General features: G+C 38.7%; 2 protein-coding genes across 7 annotated transcripts in view; one reads left to right on the forward strand and one right to left on the reverse strand.

The window, feature by feature from the left end:
• MPHOSPH8 (M-phase phosphoprotein 8) overlaps positions 1 to 22668 on the forward strand; it is a 57061-nt gene that overhangs the window by 28063 nt on the left and 6330 nt on the right. Inside the window, exons 4-13 of the mRNA XM_084878560.1 lie at positions 959 to 1052; positions 3418 to 3675; positions 6374 to 6499; positions 6577 to 6665; positions 10320 to 10460; positions 11047 to 11133; positions 15586 to 15740; positions 18897 to 19051; positions 20821 to 20948; positions 21943 to 22026. Coding sequence (XP_084734686.1) covers positions 959 to 1052; positions 3418 to 3675; positions 6374 to 6499; positions 6577 to 6665; positions 10320 to 10460; positions 11047 to 11133; positions 15586 to 15740; positions 18897 to 19051; positions 20821 to 20948; positions 21943 to 22026 — 1317 coding nt within the window. The remainder of the gene's footprint in view (positions 1 to 958; positions 1053 to 3417; positions 3676 to 6373; positions 6500 to 6576; positions 6666 to 10319; positions 10461 to 11046; positions 11134 to 15585; positions 15741 to 18896; positions 19052 to 20820; positions 20949 to 21942; positions 22027 to 22668) is intronic.
• The window catches only part of PSPC1 (paraspeckle component 1), a 136858-nt gene continuing 131867 nt past the window's right edge, over positions 17678 to 22668 (reverse strand). For all 6 annotated transcript variants that reach the window (XR_014794594.1, XR_014794595.1, XR_014794596.1 and 3 more), the window contains one exon: positions 17678 to 18211. The gene's annotated coding sequence lies outside the window, so the exon portion shown is untranslated. The remainder of the gene's footprint in view (positions 18212 to 22668) is intronic.

Here is a 22668-nt window from a genome sequence, read left to right on the forward strand (position 1 = left end):
AACTATAGGAACAATTTTTCTCCTGTTGGGGTGTTTAGTGTGCCTAGCAGCATTGTATTGTAAAGCTGACAGCTTCATTAGTTGTCTCTTTTAGCTTTTCAGATCCTACTTCCCCTGTTGTCTTAAGAATCTACCACATTTTACTCAAATAATAGTGCAGAGTACACTAGCAAAAGTCTTTATAACAAAAATATATTAAATAATTTGCCCTCTTATTTAAAAATTTATTCTCATAGCGGTTTTCAAAATGAAACTATTTTATACATTATGAAGGTATTCATATATCAAGGGCTATAAAAATGGTAAATTTTTTTCATTCATTATTCCCAGTTTTGTAGACTTAAGGAAATTATTTTTAAGGGAGAAAGAGTTATACAGACAAATATATTTATAGTAGTTATCTTTACTATTAATACCAGTCTTTCTAGCTATAGAGGAAATAAAAGATTAAGAAAACGTTGTATCAATTTGAGAACTATTATATATATCCAGAAATATTAATCATGAGATCAAAAGTACAAAATTTTATGGTGAAGAAAACCATACATATACATGAACATAGTAATGTAAAAAAATCTATGCAATGTAAATTTTTAAAATTAATTTCAAACAACAAAGTTATCTGCAAAATTAGAATGCTCAGAAGGTAAGAATGTGCAGAAGTAAAAAATCATGTTTGGTTAGTAGGATTGTAGGGCACCATTTTTAAAAAAAATTTTCTTTATTTTTTATAATAAAAAGAAAAAACCTCTTAAGATAGACTTGAGGAAATTGGTGTTGGGTTTTGAATTTGACGTTTTGTAAATTATTGTTGAGAAATAATCTTCCTTGGGGAAGCAGTTTATATGAACAAGATTTGAATCATGAGGATCGTACGATGATACTGTCAAGATGGCACTGTCAAGTGGTCTGAGCTCTTATATGTTCCTGTTCTGGGTCTTACATGTTTTTCTTTCAGGAGAAAGAGACCAAAAAAAACGAACCCAAAGAAAAATATCAAAAAAGACATGATTTGGACAAGGAAGGCCGCAAAGAGCCAAAGGGATTAAACAGTGAGTGTTAATACTACTACTTAACATTTTCATCTTTTATACAAGGAATTAAATTTACTGTGGGATACTTTCTCTTCTAATCTGCAATGTCACAGAATTGGAGATTTTATTATTTTTTAATTTTTTAATTTTTCAGTTAGGTTGACACACATTATTATATTAGTTTCAGGTGTACCCCATTGATTAGATATTATATAACTACTAAGTGATCATCCCAATAAATCTCAGCCATCTGACACCATACATTGTTAGTAGAATGCTATTGACTATATTCCTTATGCTGTACTTTCCATCCCCAAGACTATTTTGTAAAAACCAGTTTGTACTTTTAATCCCTGTATGTTTTTCACCCATTCCTTCAACCCCTCTTCCATCTTGTCAACCTTCAAAATGTTCTCTGTATCTATGAGTTTGTTTCTGTTCTGCTTGTTTTGTTTTTTTTGGATTCAACTGTTGATAGGTACATATTTATTGCCATTTTATTGTTCATTTTTAAAATTATTTTTCTTCTTCTTAAAGAAAACCCTTTAACGTTTCATGTAATACTGGTTTGGTGGTGAACTCCTTTAACTTTTTCTGGCCTGGAAAGCTCTTTATATGTCCTTCAATTCTAACTGGTACCGTGTTTCCCCAAAAATAAGACCTACTTACAGGTTTCCTTCTGAGTGAAATATAAGGCATCCCCCCGAAAATAAGGCCCCCCCTAGGCTAAACATGAGAGATTTGGTCCACTGATTCTGAAAGAAATGGAGTCACAAATTCACCAGGAAATTCAGGAATTGGATTGTTAGGATGATGTTCCAGAAGATGATGACATGATTGTCATTGAATAAATGAGTAAATTCTTGATACTGTAGGATTCACAGTTTGTCTGGTTTGTGTTGACAACTACCGTACTACTATACCGTATACAGGTAATAAATTTCCTTTATTTTCATTTAACAATAAATGTGTACCGTATTCTTCTTCATGGAAAAATAAGACATCCCCTGAAAATAAGACCTAGCGCATCTTTGGGAGCAAAAATTAATATAAGACACTGTCTTATTTTGGGGGAAACAGGGTAGGTTTACTGGGTATCTTACTTGTAGGTCCTTGCTATTTGTCACTTTGAATATTTCTTGCAATCTCCTTTCTATTTCTTTCTTTCTTTCTTTCTTTCTTTCATTCATTCATTCATTCATTCATTCATTCATTTATTTATTTATTTTTGCAATCTCCTTTCTAACCTGCGAAGTTTCTGTTGAGAAATCAACTGACGGTCTTATGGGAGCTCTCTTGTAGGTAACCAAGTTTTTCTCTTGCTGCTTTTAAGACACTTTCTTTGTCTTGAACATTTTAATTATGATGTGTCTTGGTTTGGGCCTCTTTGGGTCATCTTGTTTGGGACTCAGTGCTTCCTGAACTTGTATGTCTATTTCCTTCACCAGGTTAGGGATATTTTCATCTTTTGTTGCTGTTGTTGTTAATCCTCACCAGAGGATATTTAGAGGGTGGAACGGAGGGAAGGGATGAAGGGGGGTGGAGGGAAGGAGGGAGAGAGGGAAACATTGATGCAAGAGAGACAATTTTAAACCGCCATAGCTGGGTGTGGCCCCAGCCTGTTCCATGTATCTGCCCCTTTTTCGGTTATTATGTCAGATCTAGTGCTTTGCCAGTCTTCTTTTCACTTTTATCTTTAGTTAAAAGTTGAACCAGCTGGTGTGGCTCAGTGGTTGAGCATCCACCTATAAACCAGGATGTCAGGGTTCGATTCCTAGTCAAGGCTCATGCCTGGGTTGCGGGCTCTATCCCCAATGTGGGGCATGCAGGAGGCCGCTGATCAATGACTCTCATCATCGATATTTCTGTCTCTCTCTACCTCTCCTTTCCTCTCTGAAATTAATAAAAATATCTATTTTTAAAGTTGTGTGGAGTGTCACATACATCAGCTAAATTTTACCAAGTGCTCAGTCAATGTGCTGGCATGGTACCCTCCCATTTCCCCACTCCCCCCAGAGGTCATTGTGTATAAGGTTAGCTTCAGGATACAGTTTTAGGCAGTTGTCTAAGCAGGACAGTTGGTGGCATGACTGAGGTTATTTTGAAGCTGTTTTGTGAAAACTGGGAATGGTTCATAACAGTGGAAAACAGCCATTCACTTTGGATGTAAACCCTTTTCTAAGCATTGAGCAGCCAATAGAAAGAGCAACTGAAACACCTTCATGGGTTTGATAGTACAAACCTAATGATGCTTTAGAATCAAGGTAGATATTGGTAAAAATTAAGAAAATACCTGTTTCTTTAACACAAACCCAGATTTTCTTTTGATTGCAATAGAAATTGTGGTTCCTATTCATTGCCATTTTTATTTTTTTTCCACTAGCACTTAAGGACATCAGAAATGCATTTGATTTATTTAAATTAACTCCAGAAGGAAAAAATGATTTTCCTGAGAATAATCAGAAAAGAGAAGAAACACTACTGGATTGTAATTTTGCAGAAGATCACAAAGCCAAGGAAAGCAATCAGGTACTTAAAGAAAGGAGAAATACAAGAGAGGAGGCTGACACCTGGGCATATATAGCTGCAGAAGGTGATCAGGATGTTCTAGACGGTATGTGCCCAGCCGACGAGAATACTGGTGAGTGTGTTTGCAGTCCGTTTGCATGATTTTTCAGGGCAGTACGACTTCACTCACCCCTTGTAACTCACATCAGAAAATAAAGGCATAGACAATTTTGTTTCAATTTCCTGAATAAACAGCTTTTTATATTGAAGACTGAGGCCATTCTGTGGTTTTTAAGCTGACCACACAAATGTCTTATAAGACCCTGTGATGTGACCAGCACATTTTATTTATTTATTTTTTTTTTATTTTTTTTTTTTTTAATTTTTTTTTTTATTAAATTATTATCTGTGTACATATTTTAACATTGCCCCCCCCCATACATACCCTCCCTCCCCAGAGTTTTGTGTCCATTGGTTGTACTTATATGCATGTATACAAGTCCTTTGGTTGGTCTCTTATCTCCCCCAGATCTCCCTACTCTCCCCGCTGTAATTTTACAGTCTACTTTTTGCTTTACTGTCTCTATATCTATCTTTTGGTTTGTCAGTTTATAATGTTTTTTAATATCCATAAATGAGTGAGGCCATGTGGTATTTCTCTTTCATTGACAGGCTTATTTCACTCAGCATGATGTTCTCTAGTTCTATCCAGGTTGCTGCAAATGATGAGAATTCCTTCTTTTTTATGGCAGCATAGTATTCCATTGTGTAGATGTACCAAAGTTTTTTGATCCAATCATCTGCTGACGGGCACCTAGGCTGTTTCCAGATTCTAGCTATTGTAGACTGTGCTGCTATGAACATAGGGGTGCATATATCCTTTCTGATTGGTGTTTCTAGTTTCTTGGGATATATTCCTAGGAGTGGGATTACTGGTGTGACCAGCACATTTTAAAATTGTACAAATTTCAGGTGTTCTATTTTACCACTCTTGTGAAATAGCCTGATTGTATATCTAATGGGTTTCTTTCAGAAAGTTATCAAATGCAGACTCACTTGTATTCTGTCCTTTTAACTTTGCAGTAAATGGCACATCCTAAATGGCATGTTTGTAAATGGCCTCCTGAGGATGTTGGGATTGGCTGAGGAGGGAGGTAAATGTGTGGAATATTGGGCACACTGGCTGTGAGGGTAACAGAAAGAGTGCATATATATATACACACTTATAACTAGGACAGAATGAATCTGATAAAACTGTATTATTTGAATCATGAAACGGTTGAAGAGAATTAATGTTACAGAATATATGACAGAGTGGATAATCTGGGTTGCCTTGTTACTACAAAACAGTTAGGCCCTGGGTATCCGGTAAGTCATGCTTTTAGATGCATCACTTCGCTTGTAGGAAATTGGGACGTTGCTAGGACCAATAGACAAGGGGGAGGAGGAGATGGCTTGCCCCGAGGCCAGATGTCAAATAGCAGCTCTGCTGTTCGGGAGGCCGGGCAGTGAACACACACCCTTGGGCATCTCCAGGTGACATCTGAATCACCCTTACACAGAGCGCAGGGAGAGACGGAAGGCTGCCATCCCAAATTGGTAGTTGGCAAGTGAAATAAGCAAAGGAACTTAACTTATGAGGCTCATCTTGGGGGACTGTGAGGCAAGTACATCTCCAAACTGCCTGCCAAGTCTTAAATTTTATAGAAAGGCCTAAATGGTGTTCAGTCATGTGTTCAGTCCAGGTGGTCTCACAACACCTTCTGCTCTCAAGGCTGCATCCCTGAAGTGGCTCCCCCTGTGGGGAACGGTGGTGAGGACATACATTCCAGGGAGGGGAGGGCTGAGGGAGCCATTTGCCTATGTCCATCTCACTGTTCAATCGATGGTCATGTCCTCTGAATGACCTCCTCCAACACTCTGCCCTTATGACTGGCTCTTACAATGTCACGTGCTCCTCTTCCGCACTGTGCCCTGAGGGGTCAGCATGGGTTTTCACAGCATGGAGGTGGCTCATTTGGCCTCTGTCTGATTGCATTGGAGACAGACATCACAGCAACAGTACAGGCATATGCAAGCGATAGCAGGTTAAGATAATGATCCCCAAAACAAGTAATAATTTTTTCACTAAGCCCCAAGATCAGAACCACTGACTTATTAAGTCTGCTAGGCTAGGGGTCAGGTCACTCAGTGCATTCACTCGTGTGCTCAGTGTGAAACATTAACAGACTTATGGTATGAACACATTCTCTTTGGACAGTGGCACAGGTCTGCCTCCTTGTGAAGCAGTAATAGTGTCCAAGGCCATAGCTTTCTTTTTAGGGACATTTCAGTATTCATTGAAGATGGGTTTTGTTGGCTAACATTCAAGGCTTGGGTGAATTTAGTGTAGTGTCTTTCTTTTGTGTTGTGACATCCTCCAGGCCACCACCACCACCACCACCACCACCACCACCGCTACCACTGCACTAACGTTTTAGCCCGGCTTGTGGCTGAGCAGAGCTCTCCCTGTGGGAGCACAATGACCTCCTGCATTGAACGTCTGCCTCCTGGTGGTCAGTGCGCATCATCGCAACCGGTCATTCCGATCATTCCTCTGTTAGGGTTAATTTGCGTATTACCCTTTTATTACATAGGATAGTTTACCAGGTTATCTTCAAGTTTTTGAAGCATTGTAACTTCTAAATATGAGTAGTTTATGTTACTTGCCAAAGAAAATCAGAAATTTCATTGAAGACTCAGTTACATAATGACATATGTTAAAGGTGTATATAAAGTTTTGGTTAAGTCAGTACCAAAGAAAAATATCTTAAAGTCCTTCTATGTTCCAGATGGCAGACAGCAGATTTTGAGTCTGGGCATGGACCTGCAGCTGGAATGGATGAAACTAGAAGATTTTCAAAAGCATCTTGATGGGGAAGATGAGAACTTTTCTGTAACAGATGCTGTTCCAACTAGTGAGTAGTTTGGGAGTTATGGGGATTCTTTTCATGAATCTAGATACAGAATCCTAATATCTTTTCTTTCATTTTAGATTTATTGAGAGATGCTGTAAAAAATGGGGATTATATTACTGTGAAGGTTGCACTTAATTCAAATGAAGAATATAACCTGGACCAAGAGGTAATAAATACATCTTTGTAAAATCTCATGAAAGGAATATGTAAATTAGCTCTTATAAAATAATTGTTTTACTTTTTTATTTTAGCTAGAAAAGTAATGCATTTTCATTTTATAAAATTCAAAAACTGTAGAATGTAGAAAATTTTAGTCCCTGTATTCCCACCCCTAAAGTAACCATTTGGTTCAGCTGTGATCCTTCTGATTTTGTCAATAGTTTAATCTCTGATGCTATTAGGGGTATTTCATGTTACTGTGTTTCATTGTGACCTGTCTATTAACAGCAGCTGTCTGACTTCCTATTGTTGCTGTGGCTTTTATACTGATTTATGAATTTTTTTTTCAGCCTTGTTGAAACAAGGCCACCAAAAATTTGGTTGCCTCCAAGAAAAAAATGGAAGAGAGAAGATTGAATGTTTTGTTACTTTTTAAAATATGGAAGCATATTAACCCCTTTTCCCCCTGGTTTTTAGGTTTGTTGGTTTGGGTTTTTTTAATCTTTTCTTGCTTGGAGGATTTCTGTTTATTTTTTTTCTTCTCACCTGAGAATGTCTTTACTTGAGACAGAGAGAAACATTGGTCAGTTGTTTCTCCAGCACACAAGCAAACTGGGAATTGAACCGGCATACTGGGTATGTGCCCTGATCAGGAATTGAACCCACCAGCTTATGGTGTACAAGACAAAGGTCCAACCAACTGAGCCACCTGGCTAGGGCAGAGGGGTTTATATTTTATGTAGTCACGTTTGTTGATCTTTTTTCCTTTATAGCTTTTGGGTGTTTTGTCTTGCTTAGAAAAGATTTCATTTTCTTGCTGTAGTTGTGGAGATTTGGATTTAATCATTTGGGGTGAAACTTCAAAAAATTATTTTGATTAAAATTGCATGAAATATACAGATCATTTTGGCTGAGAATTAACATGATTACATTTTCAGTCTTCCATTAGGAACATATTCAGCTCTTCATTTTATTTCCTTAAGCAAAATTTTTTTTTTCTCTTCATAGTTATTACACATTTATTATAGATCTATTTCTAAATATGTTATAATTTTGTAATTATCTTGCTATTATCATTGGGATCTTTTTTCTCACATTTTGTTTTCTAACTGATAAAGCTATTGATTTCTGTTTGTGTTTGTATCTCCAGCCACTTTAGAAGATTCTCTTACTGTGGTAATTTTTAAGTTACTTTCTGGATTGAGAGTTGGACCACTTGCTAAAAATATCTGTTTTGTTTTCCTTATTTTCAATATTTTTCCTTTGGTCTGGTGAGATTGGTGATGTCCGAACAACAGCGGTAATGGAAGCAATCTGTTCTGTTTGGTCTGAGCAGCGCTTTCCCTTAGGTCTTGGCATCAGGTTTGATTTCTGTTTTGCTGGTGGTTTACCTCCTATACTCTGCCCTTTTTTAAAGCTGCTTAAGTATCGGAGATACATGTCGGGTTTTATTAGATGTTTTCTTTGAAGATTTGAAAAACAATTCCTAAAAGATTTACTTTTCCAGAAAATTACAGCTACATGTGCGTTGCATCTGTCAAGGTAAAATGTGCATTAGTCACAAATAAAAACACATAAAACATTCCACCACTTTTCAACAATTTGAGCAAAGATTAAATGCCTAAGGAACAATATAGATGATTTGCAAAGGATGGACTCTTTAAGCGCCAATTTAAAAGCACACAAGTGGATAAGTCTTCAATTATATGTACTAAATTGAACCTTTTTTGCATTAGGAATTAGATAATTTTGTCATATAACAGAAACATTATAAAAGTGAGCAGTGTCAAAGGAATAGAACCGCCAGCATTCAAAAGCAGCTTTGTTGCCCTGGCCAGGTGGTTCAGTTGGTCACACCAAAAGGTAGTGTTCAATTCCTGATGAGTGAACATACTTAGGTGGTGGGTTCAGCCCTCCCTCCAAGCGTTCTCTTGCTCTCTCCCTCTCTCACTCTTTCTCCCTCAGTCCCTAAATACAATATATCCTCGGGTGAGGATTAAAAAAAGTGAGGCCTATGAAAGCACAGCACTCACTAACCCTCCTGAAATTCAGACTTTGGTCCTGCCTCAGAGCCATTTATTTGCTGCTGCCTCCTCCTCCCACCACCTTATGGCCCCTATTCTTCAGCTCACCCAGTCTTTGTGAGATGCATGCAGGGAACTTTATAAAGTTAGATTTTTACAAATCTAGAGAAAGTGTTATTGCTAGAAATAATTTTTCTTACATTAGTGTTTCTTCAGATAATTCATACTAGCAAATTCTGCTAAAACATTCAGATTATAACCAAATTCATACTATTGGAATTTGGTTGTATTGGATGGTAATTAATAGTTTCGTTTTCTCATCTGCTGTTTATTATTTTTTTTTAATATATTTTATTGATTTTTTTTACAGAGAGGAAGGGAGAGAGATAGAAACATCGATCAGCTGCTTTCTGCACACCCCCTTCTGGGGATGTGCCTGAAACCAAGGTACATACATGGCCTTGACCGAATCAAACCTGAGACCCTTCAGTCCGCAGACCGATGCTCTATCCACTGAGCCAAACTGGTTTCTGCTCTGCTGTTCATTTTAACTAGCAATTGGAAATATTTTAGCTAATAGTTACCTTTTTATTATTCACCAACTTTATGTAATTTATCTTATTCAAAGCAATTGTTTTACTCACTTTTTTCATATGATGTTGTTCCCTACTTATGAATCTTTTTTTATCCTTAGAGCATTCAAACTCTTAACTTCCCAGCAGTTAGCAATGGTTTTTTAATCCAGATAGCATTCATTTCATTGTATCCTCAATACAGTGGACTTAAGTGACCAGTGGTCATTTCTAGCCTTACATCTTTGCACCAACTAAAAGAATATAATCTATGTATGAGCTTTGCCTAGAACACAAGGAAACTTTTAGACCTGAAATTTGAGATAAATACCTTTGCCATCTAGATAACTTCAAGATTTGTGCAAAGTATTGATGTGCCTTTAGAACTTAATGCATCGAAGTCGTAAAGTTTTATGGTAACTGTCGGAGTACTTACTGTTTGATCCTGCTTGACTACGCTAACAGTGGGAGCACAGGTTCTTCTCTATCAGGAACTGGACCTTCATGGATGCCAAGTATTAGACAGAGCAGACATGAGAAGCAGACCAAGTAGCCATTGCTGCTAAGTAGCCACTAGACAAAGCAGTTCTTTAAAGCAGCTTACTAAGTAGTAGCCGCACAAAGCAGACTCAGCAAACATAGGAGCCATTGCACACACAGCAGCCCAGCCCTACATAAAAACAGCCTCCTACCACCTGGTCAGTAATACATCTTTATACTAACTTAGACAAGAGAGGCTTTTTGCCAAATAGTGACATCAGTATTTGGGCTACAGAAAGGTACACCTGCTCCATGAATATACTAGGATCGCTATGTCCTTGCTTAGATTGGCCTTGAACATCCTCTGTACTCTGATTAGGGTAACATTTATATATATAAAATTCCAAAGGATATTAGTTTATTTCTTATATATAATAAGAATATTTTAGTGAAAAAAATTAAATAGATGCTTAAATCAATGTACTTTAATAATTTCACTTTGAAACAATCTAGATGAAAAGAACTTAGTTATAAAATTTTTCTGATTAAACATTGACGTTTTTTCCTTAAACCAAACTAATGAAGGATTCAAGTGGGATGACACTGGTGATGCTGGCTGCAGCTGGAGGTCAGGATGATCTGTTGCGGCTCCTCATCAGAAAGGGAGCCAGAGTGAACGGCAGACAGAGGAATGGGACCACCGCACTCATTCATGCAGCTGAAAAGGTCGGTCACTCACAGTGCAGCCATTTCAGTCTTGCAGGAATTCATGCGCCTGAACTAAGACAAAATCTATTTCTGTAGTGAAATGTAAGTCATACAGGAAACTTAATTTTATATTTCAGTTTACCTATGACTTGTTATGAATGGATGTTGAATTTTCAAAATAATTATCTAGTTGGAAGTGATTTATATTCAACAGGACCTCTAAGTTACTAAAATCAGTTTCAACTGCAATCAATTGGGTCTTTTAAAAAAACCATTTCCAATTTAAAATAATTAAAATGTTCCAATATATTATCTACCTAAAGGATTGCTATGCAGAGGGTCTTATGTAGAAAGCAGTGTTAACCCTCAGATTGAACTTACTGGACAAACGGAGTGTGGCTGGGCAGGGGACTGAACCCACCCAGCACCTCTGGTTCTCTCACGACCCTGCATCTGCATAGTAAAGAACCAGGAAACTTCACCTGACTGCTTGGGATACAGTCTGTCTTTTTTCTAATGGATAAAAGATTCAAAATATCCCAAAATACCTTACTTTTGAATGTAAGAATTTCAAAAATTAAATTTGTTTTCTTTTTTTTAATAGAACTTTTTAACCACAGTGGCTATTCTTTTGGAAGCAGGAGCTTTTGTAAATGTCCAGCAGAGCAGTGGTGAGACTGCTTTAATGAAGGTAAATGCCTCACATGATTGCTCATTCCCTCTATGTCTCAGATGTGCATGTTGGGGCCTCTGACAGCTGGGGTCTCGGGCTATAATAGGGAACGATATAATCTCTGGACTTGCACATGATAGATAAATGGGAAAAGTAGACCATCAAAGAAGCACTTAACATGTAGTGTGATGAGTGACGTGAGAGGAGTAAGCATGGAGTTAAGCATCAGAATCCAGACAAGGTTTAGTCCTATGGCTCCCAGTGGCCCAAGGAATGGAGAACTGGAGACTGTACTCTAGTTTTTATTGGTGAATTTATCATTTCATCCTTTGTATGTTAGGAATTGTGGTTTGTAGATAGTTTTAAGGGGAAGGTGGTTAAAGCCTCCTGTATTACCCCTCCATGGTTAATGGTTTTGCATTTGCATCTATGGGCAAATTCTGCATGTTCTAGTCTGCTCCTGGGGCAGTTCTGGGTTCCCGGCCTAAAATGCTATGAGGATACAGCAGTTTTTTTTGTGGTTTTTTTTTTTTTTTTTTTTTTTTTTTAATAAATCTTTATTGTTCAGATTATTACAATTGTTCCTCTTTTTTCCACCATAGCTCCCCTCAACCCAGTTCTCACCCCACCCTGTGCCCTTACCACCCTCCCCCCACCGTACTCATCCACAGGTGTTCAATTTTTGTCTAGTCTCTTCCCACACCTCCCATTCCCTTTCCTCCCCTGAGAATTGTCAGTCCACTCCCTTTCTATGCCCCGAATTTCTATTATATTCACCAGTTTATTCTGTTTGTCAGATTTTTTTATTCACTTGATGGATATGTATTTGTTGTTCATAAGTTTTATCTTTACCTTTTTCTTCTCCCTCCTGTTCTTAAAGAATACTTTTCAGCATTTCTGGTTTGCTGTTGATGAACTCCTTTATCTTTTTCTTATCTGTAAAGCTCTTTATCTGCCCTTCAATTCTGAATGATTGCTTTGCTAGGCAGAGTAATCTTGGTTGTAGGTTCTTGCTATTCATCACTTTGAATATTTCCTGCCACTCCCATCTGGCCTTATATTCTGTTGAGAAATCAGCTGACAATAGTATGGGTGCTCCCTTGTAGGTAACTAACTGTTTTTTCTCTTGTTGCTTTTAAGATTCTCTCTTTGTCTTTTGCTCTTGGAATTTTAATTATTATGTGTCTTGGTGTGGTCCTCTTTGGATTCCTTTTGTTTGGGATTCTGTGTGCTTCCTGGACTTGTAAGTCTATTTCTTTCACCAGGTGGGGGAAGTTTTCTGTCATTATTTCTTCAAGTATGTTTTCAGTATCTTGCTCTCTCTCTTCTTCTGGCACCCCCATAATTCTGATGTTGGTACACTTGAAGTTGTCCCAGAGGCTCCTTACACTATTTTCATATTTTTGGATTTTTTTTATTTTTTATTTTTTTTTGCTTTTCTGTTTGGATGTTTTGCTTCTTTGTATTTCAAATCTTTGAGTTGATTCTTGTGATCCTCTAGTCCAGGGGTCGGCAACCTTTAAGACATAAAGAGCCACTTGGACCTGTTTTCGAAGGAAAAAAAAAACCTGGGAGCCGCAAAACCATTGCGACATTTAAAACAAATATAACACTGCATATATTGTTTCTTACCTTAATGCTATATACCGGATCGTGCAGAAAAAGGATTTTTTCACTTAACAAAAAGAGCCGCATGCGGCTCCGGAGCCGCAGGTTGCCGACACCTGCTCTAGTCTGCTGTTAGATCTCTGTATATTATTTTTTATTTCAATCAGTGTATGCTTAATTTCTAGTTGGTCCTTTTTCATATCCTCGAGGGTCTCACTAAATTTATCGGCCTTTTCTAGAAAATTCTTAAAATACATTATAACCGTGGTTTTGAACTCTATATCCAGTCATTTGCTTTCCTCCATTTCTTTCATTTGTGATCTGTTTCTTTGTTTCTGTATTTTCACTGCTTCCCTGAGTTGATAGAGTGGCTTTGTGTGCTAGGTGTCCTATAGGGCCCAGTGGCTCAGCCTCCCGTTACCTGATGTGGACACTCTTGGCGCATTCCTTTGTGGGCTGTGTGCACAGCCTTGTTGTAGTTAAGTCTTGATTGTTGTTGGTATCACTGGAAGGAATTGACCTCCAGGCCAATTGGTTGTGAGGATCAGCTGTGTCTACACTGAGAGATCTTCTGTGCTAGGGACACTCTTATGAGACAAGACTTGCAACAGCCTCTGTGCTCAGCTTGGATGGGGCGGAGTCTCAGGGCAGAGCAGACAGCATTGGTTTCCCATCAGCCCTGCCCTAATAGGCCCCTTTGTCCCAGTGTCTTATGGTAATCGCTGCATGCACCTCTGAAAGCCCGCTGTCAGAATGAGTCTGGGACCCCAGAGTCTCTCCTGGAACTGGAGTTCAGTGCAGTCGGGAGCTTTTGTCTTCCTCCCTCTTGAGAAAGCCAGCGCCACGTACTCAGTCGCCTATCCTCTCCATGTGTGCGCCTCAGTACCTCTGCCTTCCACAGATCCTCTGAGTCTCAGTGTCCTTTCCTCTTTCCTTCTAGTTGTGGAATTTCCACTCAGCCAGCCTTCCTGTGGTTCTGTATGATGTCTGTTTTGTCTTTTAGTTGTGGTTTTGAAATTGCGAGGCAGCAGTTTAGGTGTTTACCTATGCTGCCATCTTGGTTTCCTTCTGCCTGAATCTGCTTTCTAATTCGTTATACTCAGGCCTGGCACACCTGCTGCTTCAGCCTTAGGCTTTTACACTTAGGGTTTAAACCAGGCTCACTGTTTGTGTTTCCATTTTTTTTTTTTAAATCAATCTTTATTGTTCATATTACAAAGGTTCCTCATTTCTTCCCCCCTCCACCAGGTTCCCACCCCATCCTCCGCCCCCTCCCCATCCCCCATTGTCCTCATCCAAAGGTGCACAGTTTATGTTCAGTCTCTTCCTCCCTCCCTTCCCCCCCCCCCCCCAGAAGAGTCAGTCCACTCCCCTCCCATATCGCCAACTCTACTACAATGAACCGCTATTATTGTTCATCAGGTTTTTCAATCTCCTTTTTTTGTTGTTGTTGTTGTTGGTTTTTTGTTTTTTTTTTAATTAATAAACTTTTACACTTCTAAGTTTTAAAATCTAATAATTTTAAACCTTGTTTTTTTTCTGCCCTGGGAATTGAGAGCAAACTTGTTTACATGTAAACTTGCCCTTAGACTATCAAAAGGTGTAGCCATTCAAGTGTAAATGGACACATTGTTTAAACATAGCTGCTGGTTGGAGTTGGATTACCTGTTCTGGGTGGGAAGGGCTTGTCATTCCCTTTCTCCATTAAAATTAAGGTGTTAGCTTTAAAACCTCTTTTTGGCAAGAGACCTTAAACTTTCAGAACTTTAAATTTTTCAGATAGTAAATCAGTTACTTAGCATTTTCTCAAATCAATAATACCTCCACATGCCCAGGGATACACTTCACACAAAAGACATTTCCAAATAGATCAACCAACCTCATCCAGGCCCCACACAAGGCACTCACAGATCAACACCCCAGCGCTATACTAACTCAACACATCCAGATCTAAGCCTTCCTCATTTGATTCAGCAGACCCTCAAGTTCCTCCAAAAGTTTCCAGCCATGTCTGAGAGGCAGCCTTGAGGCGGGGGCAGGCGAGGAGCGAGCTGTTCCGGGCCTGGCTGCTCTGGGCCTGGCCTCTGTTGCTCTGGTCCGTTCCACAACCAGCTGCTCCGGGTCTGGCCACTGCCGCTCCCGACCTGGCCGCTCCGGGCCTGGCCACACCCAACCCGGCTGCTCTGGGCCCGGCTGCTCTGGGCACGTGTGTTTCCATTTTCATTGGTGGATCATGGTAATATTTTTTTCAGGAGCCCTACTTTTGAATTTGTTTTCCATTATGTTTGTAAATTAATTATCCAATGTTTAGAGCAGAGGGGGCATTCAAAGAATTAATTAAAACCATCTTACTGAGAAATCAGCAAGTGGGTTCTAAACAGATACTCCAGAGTGGTGTCAGGGCCATTCTGGATTTGGTAAATTCAGATGTGTATCCATGCTTGTTTAGTCTCTTCAGAGCAACTACTAGGAAAATTCTGAGATTTTGTGATGCTAAGAGGTGCTTTAGGTTCCCAGGGCTAATACCCTCTCCAAGACTGAGGAGCAGGCTTTCTCCTCTGGATGCCGCCTGAGGTGTTAGTTAATAGGACAACAGGACATGGAATGGAGAGTGGAGCTTAGAAAGGCCTGGTGTTTCTTGTGTTGGGATAGAGGTATCATTTTGAAGTAGCACACAGATTTGTGTACTGGACCCCACCTGTTCATGTAAATGTTTCCAATACCTGGGGAGACCCAACTCCAGGTTTCTTCCAAAGAGCTCCCAGGCTGGCTCATGTGTGAAGAAAGGGGCAAACACTGAGTGGTAAACTTATTTTTAGCTAATTATGACCCTCCCCCCCCCCCCTTTTTTTTTTGTCTTAGGCCTGTAAAAGAGGAAATTTGGATATTGTACGACTTGTAATTGAATGTGGAGCTGACTGTAACATTTTGTCAAAGCACCAAAATAGCGCAATGTATTTTGCAAAGCAGTGTAACAACGTGTTGGTGTACGACTTGCTGAAGAATCATTTAGACACGTAAGTGTGCGGTGACTGTGCCATGGTTAAGTTACAGGGCTGGACACATCAAAACAGGAATGGCCTAGCTCTGGCAGAGTGGCTCAGTTGGTCAAACAATCATCCCAAACATCAGAAGGCTGCAGGTTTGATTCCCAGTCAGGGCACATGCCTAAGTTGTGAGTCCGATCTCCAATTGAGGTGTGTACGGGAGGCAAATGATAGATGTTTCTCTCTCACATTTCTCTCCCCCCACCCCTTTTCCTTCCCCAAATTAAAAAAACCATATCCTCATGAGGATTAAGAAGGAAACACCTTGCTATGTTCCTTTGTCTATCAAACTTTATCTCCCTCTGGAAGCAGGTCCTCTATATAAATTATTTAAACACACAGACACACACACACACACACACTGGAATGTAACTGCTCAGAAGATTGTCAAGTAGAGGTCCCAGTGGGCTTCTCTTCACAGTTTTGTGTGTGTTTTTTTTAATCTATTTTTTAAATTTCTTTATTGATTAAGCTATTATATAGATGTCATTTCCCCGTTACCTCCCTCCCCCCCCCCCCCCCCCACACACACACACTCATGCCCTCACCCCCCTGTTGTCTGTGTTCATTGGTTAGGCTTATATGCATGCATACAAGTCCTTCGGTTGATCTCTCCCCCTTTTCCCCACCCTCCCCTACTTTCAATCTGAATTTTGACGGTCTGATTAATGCTTTTCAGTCTCTGGACCTGTTTTTGTTCATCAGTTTACGTTGTTCATTAGATTCCATAAATGAGTGAGAGCATGTGATATTTATCTTTCTCTGACTGGCTAATTTCGCTTAGCATAATGCTTTCCAGTTCTACACATGCTGTTGCAAATGGTAAGAACTCCTTTTTTACCACAGCGTAGTATTCCATTGTGTAGATGTACTACAGGGTTTTGTTGTTTTTTTTGTTTTTTTTTTAAATCAGATTTAAGTGGCATATGAATTACTTTTTTACAGGTTTAGAAACTTTTAGGCTTAATCTAGAAGCATCTCCTTAAAATCATGACTAGGCTCTTAATTTGGCTCACAAACATTTTCTTAAATTTTAGTTCATTCCTGATTTGTTTTGTTTTTTAATGGACACAATTTTTAGAACACTTTCAGGCTTTCTGTGACATTGAGCAGAAAGTACCCGTAAAGAGATTTTCCATGTAACCCCTGCCGCACACATGCACAGCCTCCCCCACCTCTTCTGCCAAAGCTGCGCGGTTAACGAACCTGCGTAGACACTTTGGTGTTGTGCATTCTGTGGATTTTAATAAATAGATGACACATGCCCGCCATCATAGAATCGCACAGAATAGTATCACTGCCCTAAAAGTCCCCGGCTCCCCTTATTTATTCATCCCTCCCTCGTCTAAACAGTGAAAACCACTGATCTTTTTGTCTCCATATTTTTGCATTTTCCAGAATGTCACGTAGTTGGAATCATAGAGTAGGTAGCCTTTTCAGATGGCCTTTTACTTACTGATATGCATTTAAATGTCCTCCGTGTTTTTCCCTGGCTTTATAGCTCATTTCTTTTTAATGCTGAATCATTCCGTTGACTAGATGCTTCACAATTTATCCATTCTTTTTCAAATGAATTCTAAGACATTTATTTTGGCAACACATAACAGAAATATCACAGACAGTAGCTAACTAAACACAAGTAAGGTGTTTATTATTCATATAACCGAGTATAGAGGTAGGCGGTCTTAGGCAGGAATAGCCTCTTTCTCATCCACCATAGTTAGAATCTGACTTGGATTTTCATGTCTGCAAGATGGTAACTCCAATTCCAGGTGTAGGAGATCTATATTCTAAGCAGAAAGTAAGGCCAGTTTTGGAGACAAAAAAGGCAGCAAAGGTCAATATAAAGGACTATGTGCCTAGTGAGTGTGGCCCTTTAACAGGCTTTGAGGAGAGCCTCACCCAACCCAGAACTTTTTTGTTAATGCATTGATTTTTGTTGTTAATCCTCACCCACGGATATTTTTCCATTGATTTCTAGAGAGTAGAAGGGAGGGGGAGAGTGAGAGAGAGAAATACTGATGTGAAAGGACACATGGACTGGCTGCCTCCCACACGCACCCCAACCGGGCCCAGGGATTGAACCTGCAACCCAGGTAAGCGCCCTTGACCAGGAATCAAACCCAAGACCTTCCATGTGTAGGCCAACATCCTAACCACTGAGCAACACTGGCCAAGGCCCAACTAATAATTTGTGTGACTGACCAGCATGGAATTCTGGAAAGCCAGCTCATCTCAGTTTGTTCACATGGGTAATAGATCAAGATAGCTTGCAAGTAGGTGAACCAGCCATCCTGATTTGCATGATAAACGGAGGGATTCCTGGGATGCTGGGCAAACCAGATGAGTTGGTTAGCTTCTTAGTGAGATAGTTTCTGCCCTTTTGTGGCCTTCACTGAAGCAGCAGCATCCAAAAATGAAGTTTAATTCCTTTGTGACTTCTGTTGGGAACAAAACCCATAAAGATCATTTCAATGCATTTTCCCACATATATCTCCTATTTTCAAAGAGCTGAGGCAGATGTACAATGTTTAATTCATGCCCATCTAAAAATTGGCAAAATACTCAAGGTTTACAGGAAGAAATGCCATCTGTAGAAATCTCATAGTCCATTCATCCCAGCAAGATGGTTATCACTAGACTAAATCTGGACAAACACAACAAAAAGATCCTTGAGGGTAAAACCAAGTTTAAAAAAAAAAGGGGGGGGGGCAAATAAAAGAAACAATTGAGAAAACACAGGAATAAAATAATCTTATATACAGCTTTCATTAAAAACTTTAAGAAAAGTTTTCTAAATTAGCACTAATTTTATTTGACTGCTTGTGTGTGTGTGTGTCAATTCTTAGAATTCTCATTTCTGATTCTCCAAATTGATCATTCATTTATTAGATACATATTTATTGATCACTATGTGCCAGGCACTTTCCAGACTGATGGGGAGTTGGAGAGAGCAGTGGGGAGGACAAATGGCCTGTCAGATGCTGAGTGCAGAGCAGTGGGATAAGGGAATTGCATGTTATTTTTAAGGTTGATATGGATTCAACAATTTCATAATTTTATGGCTTATGATCCTTTTTACATTAATATTTAAACTCTTACTATAATACATACTTTTTTGTTAAGACTTTCAAGAGTAGCAGAAGAAACCATAAAGGATTACTTTGAGGCACGCCTTGCGCTTCTAGAACCAGTTTTTCCAATAGCATGTCATCGTCTCTGTGAAGGGCCAGATTTTTCAATGGATTTCAATTATAAACCTCCACAGAACATAACAGAAGGTAAGCCTACATTTTCTCAGTTTGAAATGTGACCCTATAGCTGTTAGCTGATTAATTTATCTCATTCTTTAAACAAATCTTTTAAAAAATTCTACCCATGTTTCCCCGAAAATAAGACATCCTCAGAAAATAAGACCTAGCGCATGGAAAGATAAGACATCCCCTGAAAATAAGACCTAGTGCAACTTTGGGAAAAAAAATTAATATTTTTTCTCTGTCTTATTTTCGGGGAAACAGGGTATTAGTATAATAATTATCATCAGAGTTCTCTGGCAGAAAAAAAAGAGACCAGCTGATATCTACCATCCCAGGTGACTTTGATGGGTCCACAGAGCATGTTATAAAACCTGTTTTGTTTACAAAGTATGGATGTTTGGTCTTAATAATTGTACTAGTTTTTATTTAAATTTTTACACTCTGAGCCCAGAATCAATTTCTTTTCTGGGTTTATTATTGGTAATAGTCTCTTGGCCTTTTATAAAGAAAAAATGTCTGCCCTTTAATAATTTTAAAAGCAGAAAATAGAAACTTCAGTTCTGCTTCCTGGCCACCGTGCCTTCTCTAGGACCCAGATGCCACACACACAGAAAGCTGGTTCCTGGCTTTTTCTTGTTTTGTTTAAATAAGTAAAACACTATCACCAATTTTAAAATGTATGTATTCAAGAAAATCTAGCCCCTCCAATAAAAATAAAAAAAATCTAGCCCTATCAATAATTGACAGGCATTCATAACTACTCACTATTTGGTGAAATTGGCATTGAAGAATTATTTGTAGTTTTGACTATTAATGTCAATTTGCATTATAGAGCTGGAAAACAAAATCACTGTCATACTGTAGTTTGACAGTGTGCCCTTCCTCCCTGGGACCAGGATCAGGAAAGCAAAGGGCCCTGACAGGTGTGCTCTGTGTTGGCCACAGTCCCATGCCCTGAAGGTTTGCACATGCGCTTGTGAGCTTGATCCCCACTGTGGTGTGCAGGAGGCAGATGATCATTGGTATTTCACTCCCACAATCTCCCTCTCCCTCCCCCTCTCTCTAAAAATCAATAAACTATTCTTTTAAAAAGTACAGCTTTCTCCAAAATTAGTGTTGTAGAATATTTGTTTTAATTTTAACTTCCTTTTCCTTTTCATTGAATCTATCGGGTTGTACAGGTGTGAGGCGCACAACTCGACAGCACATCTCCTACATACTGCACTGTGCATCCACCCCAGCCTCCATCCACCGCCTTTACATCCTCCTCCGCCTCCTGCCCTCACCCCGCACAGTTTGCTAGATTCTTGAGTTTTTTTTAAATCTCATGCTTTTCTTTTTTCTTTTTCCCCCAAAATGAGATTTTTTTTCTATTAATCACAAAATTTGGAAAAGGCAAAACCACTATGTGGAAGAAAACAGAAAATCACTCAAACCCACACCCACACACAACTACCATAGAATGCCAGTGGTTTACTTCCAGAGATATCTATGTATTCAGCAAATGCCATTTCTTTTCAGACAAAATAATAATTTTACTGTAGAAAAGCACATTTTTAAAAGTCCGTTCCATGAGCTATCAATAGGAACTATTACAAATACAAAAAAAATAACAATAGCTATTGGAAATTTGAAGGAGTCCTTCACTAGGGAGGAGAGAATGAGCATGGCACACAAGTTGTGTCTGTCCTTCTACCCTACCTACCCCTGCCCTCAGTTCCTCCCTTAGGGTACTGGAAGGTGCAGGTTCAAGGACTGGGTTAAAAATCTGTGTGTGCATCTCTCCTGCTCAGGCTCTGGCATCCTGCTGTTCATTTTCCATGCGAATTTTTTGGGTAAAGATGTTATTGCTCGACTCTGCGGCCCATGTAGTGTACAAGCTGTAATTTTAAATGATAAATTTCAACTTCCTGTTTTTCTGGTAAGACTCTCCTGTATTTCATTATTGAAAAGTACATTTTTCTAATCAAAAGATGATTTAAATGGCTATGTTTTAATAAAATGTTAATTATAATTCAGTAAATCTATTGTTGGAAATGAGGCAATAATCTGTAATCATCCTAAATTTTGTCAAAAATAACATATACAGAATATATGGTGGACTTTTCCCATCATTATAATTGTAAACATTCACTTACAGGAAATTCAACAAAGAAGAAAACTATACCTGTTTATGCTTCAAATAATCAAATACAACCAGTATCCTACTGTAGGACATTGGTTGTATTTGTGCTTAATTTATGCTTAATTTTAGCTTTTGTTATGCTAAAATTTATATTTTTATTATAAATATTTTAAAGTAATAATATATAGTGGCTGTAGACCTTTCTTTTTAATATAAAAAAATGCCCTTGAAGAACCTTAATGCATGATTCCTTGGCACATTAGGAGCTTTCCTTAGGCTGAATGAAGCAAAATTACATATTTACTAAGATCTCTAACATTTATGCTGTATGTTACTGGGTGCATTCTAATCATAAAGATTTACCTGGATATTGGTTTTTTTTTTATTTGTAATTTTTCAATAAGTCAAGGGAAATTTAAAGAAATCACAGTTTACTATCCCATGAATTCTAATACAAAACTTAGAATCTTAAAGGTTTCTAGTCTCTTCAGATTTGGCTTTGCTCCGTGGTCGGCAAACTGCGGCTAACGAGCCACATGCAGCTCTTTGGCCCCTTGAGTGTGGCTCTTCCACAAAATACCATGGCCTAGGCGAGTCTATTTTGAAGAAGTGGCGTTAGAAGAAGTTTAAGTTTAAAAAATTTGGCTCTCAAAAGGAATTTCAATTGTTGTACTGTTGATATTTGGCTCTGCTGACTAATGAGTTTGCTGACAACTGGGCTAGCTATTCTAGCTATTTCTAGATGTAGATTTTGGAAGAAATACTGACCCTTTTTTGTCTCTTTCCCTAGGATAGTCATTTTGTTTACTCATTCAGCCCTGTTGCAGGCCTCAATAAACTCTTTATAAGGTTGACAGAAGCACCCTCTGCTAAGGTGAGAAGTCTTTCCGCATATTTATTGTTCCTACTCAAATTGTTATGCTAGACAACGTTATGTTGTGCCTACTTCTTATGCCTGTCCTATAGACCTGTGCTCTCTGGGGTAGAAGTCAGTGCAATATGAATGTAAAATACGGCAGATATAAAATACACTGCATCTTGCCCTAACCGTTTTGGTTCAGTGGATAGAGTGTCGGCCTGCAGACTGAAGGGTCCCAGGTTCGATTCCGGTCAAGGGCATGTACCTTGGTTGCGGGCACATCCCCAATAGGGGGTGTGCTGGAGGTATCCGATCAATGATTCTCATTGATGTTTCTAACTCTCTATCCCTCTCCCTTCCTCTCTGTGAAAATCAATAATATATATATTTTTTAAATTCAAAATACACTGCATCTCTATAGCAGTCTTGGCTTTGGTATTTAATTGGCATATGTTATATCTCTAGACTAATCACTAAACTCTCTTTGTAAAAGGAAGCTGGTATCTGTAAAAATAAATAAAAGTATTAAATATAATAACAAAATCACAAAATCAAATTATAAGCGCTTGGATTTTTTATTAAAATAGTGATAATCTAGCCGAAACTGGTTTGGCTCAGTGGATAGAGTGTCGGCCTGCGGACTGAAAGGTCCCAGGT

This window comes from Pipistrellus hanaki (assembly GCF_964339955.1).
Source record: "Pipistrellus hanaki genome assembly, chromosome: 3".
Lineage (NCBI taxonomy): Eukaryota > Metazoa > Chordata > Mammalia > Chiroptera > Vespertilionidae > Pipistrellus > Pipistrellus hanaki.